Below are 8,991 nucleotides of genomic sequence, written 5' to 3'. Positions count from 1 at the left end.
GAGTGGTAATTCTGAAGTGGAATTCATTTGGCAGTTGAATTCAATTCTAAGTTGATAAAGACCTGCTCAACCTTTTATTTTTTTAAAACACTAATTTGGGAATATTTTTTGGCAAAGTAATACTCATTACATAGCAACGTGTTGATCAATGGATACATTTGATTTCCAATATTCTCCAGCTGCATATAGGCTCCCCTGTTCCATAGGAAGGTTTGACTACAACATATTATATCTGGGGTACTAAATAAATAAATGTGCAATGAAACCACATGGTTGGTGATGCAAGTCAACCCCAGTACTACACAGCTGCTAAACTGTTGAATTTGCAAGCTAAGCTACTTAATCTCCATATAATAGTCTTCTTCCTCTACTCTAGCAAATTTAATTAATTAATTAAGCTATTCTCCATTTAATCCAGCTAGATCACTACCGACAGAAACTGCCCCCAAGCTGAGGCAGCCTCATGACCCACTGACACCTTGGCCCCACTATTACATGCTCTGCATTAGATCCTTCTGTTGGACACCCTATAATCAAATGATTAGCACCTGTAATTAACTAAGACAGTGTAATTAACTAAGTTGTGGTCCGACCAGGTTAACGTGTGGTCAACGACGAGAGGTCAGCCATGGCGCTTTGCAACACCATAAAATGGGCAGCACCCGCGAGATGACGACGAGGAGACGAAGCAATTCAAACAGCCAAGAAGAAAGAGGAAGAAGGAGCTCGCGAGATCGCTAGCTAGCCATGGCGGCGGCGACGACAATGTGCGCCGCGGTGGCGGTGCTCCTCGTTCTGACGTCGACAATGGCGGCCGCCGCCGGCGATGGCGATGGCGATGGCGATGGCGGTGGCTTCGACTACAAGAAGGCGCTGCACAGCGGGCTGCTCTACTTCGAGGCGCAGCGGTCGGGGCACCTGCCGTACAACCAGCGGGTGCGGTGGCGCGGCCACTCGGGGCTCGCCGACGGGCTGCAGCAAGGGGTGGACCTCGTCGGCGGCTACTACGACGCCGGCGACAACGTGAAGTTCGGCCTGCCCATGGCGTTCACGATGACGATGCTGTCGTGGGCCGCGGCGGAGTTCTGGGACGAGATCGCCGCCGCCGGCGAGCGGCGGCACGTGCTGGAGGCCATCAAGTGGGGCACCGACTACCTCGTGAAGGCGCACACCGCCGCCGACGAGCTGTGGGCCGAGGTCGGCGACGGCGACACCGACCACTACTGCTGGCAGCGGCCGGAGGACATGACGACGTCGAGGCAGGCCTACAAGGTGGACCGCGACAACCCCGGCTCCGACGTCGCCGGCGAGACCGCCGCCGCGCTCGCCGCCGCGTCCATCGTGTTCCGCCGCTCCAACCCCCGCTACTCCCGCCTCCTCCTCCGCCACGCCGAGCAGCTGTTCGACTTCGGCGACAGGTACAGGGGCAAGTACGACAGCAGCATCGGCGAGGTGAGGGCGTACTACGCGTCGGTGAGCGGCTACGGCGACGAGCTGCTGTGGGCGGCGCTGTGGCTGCACCGCGCCACCGGCCGCCGCGGCTACCTCGACTACGCCGTCGCCATGGCCGACGAGCTCGGCGGCGTCGGCTGGGCCGTCACCGAGTTCAGCTGGGACGTCAAGTACGCCGGCCTCCAGATCCTCGCCGCCAAGGTGCTCATGGACGGCGGCGACCACCCGGCGGCGCACGCGGCGACGCTGGAGCAGTACAGGTCCAAGGCGGAGCAGTACCTCTGCGCCTGCCTCGGCAAGAACGCCGCCGCCGGCGACAACGTCAACCGCACCGCCGGCGGCATGCTGTTCGTCCGCCGCTGGAACAACATGCAGTACGTCACCAACGCCGCCTTCCTCCTCACCGTCTACTCCCGCTACCTCCGCGACTCCGGCGGCGACACCATCCGGTGCTCCGGTGGGGCTATGGCAACCGGCGACGAGTTGGCGGCGATGGCGAGGGCGCAGGCGGACTACGTGCTGGGCGACAACCCGGCGGGGGTGAGCTACATGGTCGGGTACGGGCGGCGGTTCCCGCGGCGGGTGCACCACCGCGGGGCGTCCATGGTGTCGCACCGCGCGGACGGGCGGTTCGTGGGGTGCGTGCAGGGGTACGACCGCTGGTTCCGGCGCGGCGGCGCGAACCCGAACGTGGTCGCCGGAGCCATCGTCGGCGGGCCGGACCACCGCGACAGGTTCAGGGACAGCCGCGACAACTACATGCAGACGGAGGCGTGCACGTACAACACCGCGCCCATGGTCGGCGTCTTCGCGCACCTGCACGCCCAGAAGATGGCGGCGAGGACTGCTAATAATAATGCCGATCGATCGATGATTAAACGAGTGGATTGAACACCAAGAATTTTAGTTGATTATTAGGAGGGGTTTTGGTTGGTTTTTGGGTTAAGGTTTAATTTGGAGTGTTAGAATTTTGATTAGGGATGTGTAGGTTTGTGGCATTGTTGCATGGCTGAATAGGCCGGCACTGTAAGTTTGCATGTGTAGCTATTTTTTGCATTTAGTAGTAGTGTGTATGTAATTGCATGTTGAAATAGATGAAGTTTTTGTTACAAAAGAAAAAGGGGTTTTCAAGGGATTTGTATGCTTCAAAACTCAAAACATATAAAAATGGCAGTTCCGTTATGGAAGAGAAAAATTTTAGAATCTTCCAATTGCTCGTCATAACTGACCATGCATATGGTATCTGAATTCCGAAAGCAGAGACATACATACTCACAAAATTCCGATGTATCAATCTGGAAATCTGCTGCCTATTTAAACATAGACCACAAAACATGTTCATGAAAGAAAAGAAAAAAAAATCTCTGTCTCTCCGGATTTGAGTCCTAACATGCTGCAGCCTGCTGCCTGCATCTGCATGCATAGTTGGATAAAAACCCAGATCGACTAAAACAAAACAAAACCGGATCTGGACCGTTTTGGACCGGGTGAACCGGACGGTTTTCAGGACGGTCTAATGCGGTTCAACCGGATTTTGTCCGGTTTTTCTCCGGTTCATACCTAAAACCGGCGGTTCAACCGGATTTTGTCCGGTTTTTCTCCGGTTCATACCTAAAACCGGCGGTTCAACCGGATTTCCTCCGGTTTGAATGCATGGCCGATCTTTTGACTGGACCAGACCGGCTGAGGCCCTGGTTCCGGTTTTTTCCGGTCGGACCGCCGGTCCGGCCGGTCTTAATAACTGTGGTTTTGGCCCGTCTCCTCAAGTGAATGACTCAATGACAGCCATTGGCCATTTTTCTTTTCTGAAACTGAGCACCCTGCGATTTTTCTTCAAATTCTGAACTACTTACTCCCTCCGTTTCTAAATATTTGACGCCGTTGACTATTTAGCACATATTTGACCGTTCATCTTATTCAAAAATTTTAAGTAATTATTAATTATTTTCCTATCATTTGATTGTGATAAATAGTCAACGGCGTCAAATAGGGAGTACTTTGCAGTCAAGGCTTTAACTCAACAGGATATTCTACAGTGCATTTCCGAGGCCACAAGCGCTACTTCTGAAACATTGAACCTACTAATTCTAAGGTCAAAGTAAAAGACATGACAGATCATAGCAAGTCTTTCTGAAACTGATCAAGATGCCACTGAGAACTCATGAAGTTTCAGCAAATCGTCAGCTGCCTAATGGTGCAGTGGTTGCTCACATGTGGTATGTTTGTATGAAGGTCCATGTATGATTGGGAGAAGATAACATGATGCAAATTATTACTGAAGGCTAATGATCAGCACTATTATGGACTGTTCAAGTTTTCAACCATCTGCACATGCACGCAGAATTATCTCCAGGGTTTTTATTGAAGTTATGTTTGACTATCTACATATACCATGTTCCATGTACATGCCATCTTTCAGATCTGTAGCAGCTGTCTGCACTTTGTGGTGTTCTAAGGGATCATGTTTCAGACTTTCAGTACAGAGCTTTGTAGATTCCTCAGCTTCGGCTTGAGCTTGTGTTATTTATATACACCTTGTATGCAAACTATGTAAGATTGACAGAACATTGTCAGATATGCGCGCGTGTAGCTGTGTATCCGTGGAAGGGCATTGATTTAGTGTCATGAATGGATAGATCTCCTGATGGGACTCTGCAAAATTCATCAGTTATCGTCTTCGATGTGGCTGGTCTCCAAGACATAGTCCCTCATGAGCTTTGTGTTGGCCTCATCAACCATCTGCAGACAATGGAAGAACAAAAATTAGCTAAACAATGGAATAAACACTAGCAGCTAGGTGCATTAGGCAGGACTGTTCTCAACTTCCTACTTAGGAGACTTCACGAGGTCCTGTTCTTTTCAGCTCATTCACCGAGTTATTGAAACAGATTATTTGCTTCACGCTTTGAAATATGTTTTCTCAAAAAAAAACTTTCTTCTACTTATATTGATTAGACCACAATTTTAAGCTATTTATTAAATTTATTTTCTTAAATATCTAATTTATTCCTTATAATCAAGTAGATAATCCACACAATAATCCACTTAATAATATTCGTAAGTGCCTTGCGCCTCATATGGCCATGGCATGATTGGAAGTCGTCTGATAAAGCATGGGTGGGATCTAGTATACCATATGACGACATCAACAAGCTCCTCTTTGCTGCAACAACCACCATAAAAATTGGAGACGGGGCAACTACTAGCTTATGGGAATCGGCCTGGTGGGAAGGGAGGTTGAAAGACGTGGCGCCGCTAGTCTACTCAACCTCAAAGAAAAAGAACATATCGCTCCAACAAGCACTGCGGTCAAATCAGTGGCTACTCGACGTGACCCTTCCAATGGATACAGGATAGACAACGGAACTGATCAACCAACTTGTAGTGATATGGAGCACTACCTAGACAGTTGAGTTGTCCGAGCATGAGGAGGACAAAATAACATGGAAACTCAACAATCACGATGAATACATGACAGCGTCGGCATACAATGCGCAGCTTCTCGGCACAACGGCCACCAACTTCAACACCCTAATTTGGAAACCTTGGACCCCACGAAAATGTAAAACCTTCGCCTGGCTGGTCATTCAGAACATAGTTTAGACTTCAGAAAGACTAGCTACTAGGGGGTGGTCGAATGGCTCCGTCTGTCCTCTGTGTCGCTAGGCCCAGGAAACGGCCCTCCACCTCTTGGTGAATTGCCGCTACACAAGGTGAATTTGGGAGGCTATGGCGAACTGGGTGGCATGTAGTAACTTGCACCCTAACCCGAGGCAGCAAGCTTCGTCAATCCTAGAATGGTGGGAAATAATCACAAGCACCAAAGAAGCCCCCAAGAAGGCCCTCCGTTCGTTGACACTTTTGGTCGTCTGGGAGATTTGGAATGAAAGAAACCGTAGAACCTTTCAGCAAAATGAACTCTCGTCGAATGGCTTGCTGACGAAAATCAAAGAGGAGGCCAGAGCATGGATCTTAGTAGGAGCATAACATCTGGGAAATTGGCTTATAACATAGTTTGTTAGGACCTTTGGTCCTGTTTTTCCATTTATACTGTACAGTTTACTCCTCTATTAAATAAAATTGGTGGCTCGCTAATTCGTTCAAAAAAATAAACCAATCAAATAGGATATTAGTTAAGTTAACCAGAAAGGGAAGAAATATATGGTAGTTTTTTTTCTGTCTGCAAAATACAGATAACTAAAATGGAATATTAATCTGACCTTGAAAGATAACCTTTTCAGATTATCCCACTCGAAATCATGCTTGACATAAGCAGATCGGACCTGCAATTGTATTAGTTAATCCGGCGGGAGAAAGGTAATCAAAAGGTTTAAGTTCAGAAGATGACATTGGTAGTTGGTGACAGTGCCCACCTCCAAGATCCTCATTGCTGTCCCCAGGGTGAAAACAAGATATTAAGACGTCAGTAATCTTTATGGCAGAGTTGATCATTCACGTAAGGTGGGAATTGATAAGATTAGAAAAACTCAGGAACGAAACATGGCAGGATGCAAATTAAGTTCAAAACTATTTCAGGAGTTCAAATAAGTGTTTTATCATCATTACCTAGCTGCTTGTGCCTTGGAGACTCGCGGATCAACTTCTTGCAGAAAGTATCAGCGTCGTTGAGGGAGTTTCGGTTCACGAAATCCATCAGCTCACCATATGCTTCCCGGTTGTAACTCTTTATTGATGATACAAACACGATAAACAAAGAGCTATCTAATCAGATCTCCAGCAAGACATAATATCTCTCTCTAAAGAAAAAAAAAAGGAACGAAGATAACTTGTGTATCAGAGTGTCACAAAGCATTATGTACAAAGTTTAGAGCTATTCTCTCCATCCCAAAACAAACAAATCTAGTATGATAAGATGCTCAGAACCGTAGTAGTCCTAGATTGTGTCATATTCTGTGCTAGTTTGTTTATTTTAGAACGGAGGGAGTAACATTATATACAGCTTAACGACATTTGTTATTCCTTTTTATGCCGGTTGAATTTTAGGATGAAACTTTGGAAGGAAGCAATGAGAAGATAAAATAGATGGAATGAAGAGTAGGTACCTCAAGCTGTGTGAGCACAACCCTGACAGCAATGTAGTTGAAGAAGTGCTGCAGGTTTCTTGCTGCCTTCTTCTCCGGCGATCCCTCTCCGAAGCCTGGACCGACAAACCCAAACCCACACCACATGTAAGTAAGGCCACACAATGGCACAAATCCAAACCCAAGAGGCCCAAAACATCAAACGCTGGCCCAGCTTACGTCTCTCTCGTCTTCATTTTCGAGGTTAAACGTGTCTCTCCTTTTTATAAACAGGAAAACTCATTTTTGTCACCTAAGTGGATGTACAGTTATTCTTCACATGTGTTTTAAATGGTTATGAAAAATTACAATAATAATAATAATACAGATAATTGTGTGGTGTATCACTACACCAACATGTAAATACGTAACAAGTTGAAGAAAAATAACAAATCTGGCTATGACTATGAATAGTACTAGTACTACTTAGGGTGTAGTAATTTGTTTTTTTTCTTATTGTGTGGATTAAATTTGAAATTATTTTTTTTCAGGATGACAGATGACTAATGTGATTAGCATATTTGAGGCAAACTGTTCCTTTAGTTTTGACAAGAAAACTCAATAAAACTGTTTCATGTCAAATTGCCAAAACTGGCTGATGGTTCGAAGTGGTTATGCAAAACTGACGCAAAGCAAGTAAATTATATGATTCTGTTTCAAACATTGCGACTAAAAAAATTAAATGGTTAATACTCCCTCTCCATTTTATATTATAAATCATTTTAACTTCTCTTCATTCAATATTATAAGTCGTTTGGACTTTTTTTCTTAGCTAAATTTCTTTAGATTTGTCTTAAAGTTAATAGAAGAAATTAGTAACATCTATAACATTAAATTAGTTTTATTATATATATAACATTAGATATTTTTAGATATTATGTTTGTCTTGGGATAGGAATATTACTATATTTCTTATAAACTTAACTTAAAAATATTACTATATTTTTTATAAACTTAACTAAATTTAAATAAGTTAAAAAAAAGTTGAAGCTAACAGTATGAAATGGAGGGAGTAGTGGCGTAATTAAGAGGAGGGCAGACAAATAATTACCGGGTACGTACATCTTGCTGCACCGCGGCGGTGTCTCGAGGCTCGAGAAACGCCGGCGCCGGCGCCGGCGCACCTCCGTCCCCCACAACGGCCGCTCTTGGTCGAGGAGGAGGACACGCCGGCGAGCTCCGCCGCCGGCGGCGACTCCGGCGGGATGGAGGAGGGCGACGGCGGCGCAGCGAGGAGACGCCATGGCGGGCAGTCGCGTAACGATGCTCCCTCCCCGCGCAGGCGCGGCAGCCAAAATGCTGAGCGCCGGCAGCGAAGGAGATTGGTTGATATTTTCCGACGGCGGCTAAATCTGAGCCATTCGTTGCGGCCATCGGAGGATATTTTAGGCAGTAGATATTTGTTTTATTTTTCAGTGGGATTTCATTAATTTCCTGAAAAATTAGTATCTGCATGTGGGTTTGGAAACAGAGCATGTTTCATTTTATATTAACTAGGAATGTAGCCCGCACGATGCGCGGGCATGTGTATTAGTTCGTTAAAAACATGCTTGACAAGTTAAATTGATATGTTTTTTTCATTCTTTTTAATTGAATGTTCACCGTCTCGCTCTTTTCTTATGAAATATTAAGAATTTATTAATTAATGAATATATTTTATGTGTATCAAGCTATCCTTCCCTCTAGTTCATATGCATGTAAGTATATTAATTCTTGCACAACATCAATCTATCTATGATATGTGGCATCCATATGATATTTTTCTAAAAATGCCTAGTCAACTGGAGTAATAAAATGTAAATTTAATATGAAAAATATAACTTTTAAATATGAAAGGCCAACAATTATGCAATGCTATTAGTGGCTTATATACACGCAAGAGTAAAAACCCATGACACATTGGAATTTAGGATATCACATAATTATCATTGGCTCTTGTCTCTTTATATATGTGAAGGTAAATATGACTCGTTTAAAACATATATAAAAAATTAAATAAAAAATATTGTTGGGACATAAAATGAGATATTTTGTATAGTTAAGGGAGTACACTGATTCAAGCTCGGTGTAACTGATCTATATAATTGTATGAGTAAAAGCATTGCGATGAATATAATTGTTCAAACGATTAAAAAAGTTGGATAAGAGACTTAAAATTATTTGTGCTAATATGTGATAGTCCGTATGTGAAATAACATTAGCAATGCATGCTAGATATTATAACTCATTCATTGTGTCCTGCTCTGATGCTGCTAACTTTCTATTTCTTTTCTCAAAGTATTGCATTTTTTCCATTGCTAAAATAAAAAGTTTCGTGAGGTCCAATTTAATTGTGCGATGTGGAATACAACCCATATACCATTTCATAAAGATTGTGCGAGGCTCCACGTAGTTCGATGGAAATATAATTTGATGTCTAAACATAACTGCTCACGTGTCATTGCTTTTAAAATGTAAA

General features: G+C 44.7%; 2 protein-coding genes across 2 annotated transcripts; one reads left to right on the top strand and one right to left on the bottom strand.

Moving 5' to 3' along the window:
* Positions 1–692: 692 nt before the first annotated feature.
* Positions 693–2,541, top strand: LOC127781725 (endoglucanase 21). The gene has a single exon (XM_052308733.1). The coding sequence runs from the start codon at positions 748–750 to the stop codon at positions 2,341–2,343; it is 1,596 nt and encodes a 531-aa protein (XP_052164693.1). The 5' UTR covers positions 693–747; the 3' UTR covers positions 2,344–2,541.
* Positions 2,542–3,784: 1,243 nt separating this feature from the next.
* LOC127781729 (chaperonin-like RBCX protein 1, chloroplastic) lies at positions 3,785–7,874 on the bottom strand. The gene is made up of 6 exons (XM_052308736.1): positions 7,585–7,874; positions 6,516–6,610; positions 6,019–6,136; positions 5,826–5,842; positions 5,673–5,735; positions 3,785–4,191 (listed from the first exon to the last, which is right to left on the bottom strand). The coding sequence occupies exons 1-6, from the start codon at positions 7,775–7,777 to the stop codon at positions 4,117–4,119; spliced, it is 561 nt and encodes a 186-aa protein (XP_052164696.1). The 5' UTR covers positions 7,778–7,874; the 3' UTR covers positions 3,785–4,116.
* Positions 7,875–8,991: the final 1,117 nt, after the last annotated feature.

Source organism: Oryza glaberrima, chromosome 8 (genome assembly GCF_000147395.1).
Source record: "Oryza glaberrima chromosome 8, OglaRS2, whole genome shotgun sequence".
NCBI lineage: Eukaryota > Viridiplantae > Streptophyta > Magnoliopsida > Poales > Poaceae > Oryza > Oryza glaberrima.
This window is presented reverse-complemented; position numbering and strand designations above follow the sequence as displayed.

Bases quoted from the DNA above. Each gene is read 5' to 3' on its own strand.
- LOC127781725 (XM_052308733.1), top strand. From the start codon at position 748: ATGGCGGCGGCGACGACAATGTGCGCCGCGGTGGCGGTGCTCCTCGTT.
- LOC127781729 (XM_052308736.1), bottom strand. From the start codon at position 7,777: ATGGCGTCTCCTCGCTGCGCCGCCGTCGCCCTCCTCCATCCCGCCGGA. The intron at 6,137-6,515 runs GTACCTACTCTT...TCATCAATAAAG, and splicing joins TTGTGCTCACACAGCTTGAG to AGTTACAACCGGGAAGCATA. The intron at 4,192-5,672 runs GTCAGATTAATA...CATTGTCTGCAG, and splicing joins TGAAAAGGTTATCTTTCAAG to ATGGTTGATGAGGCCAACAC.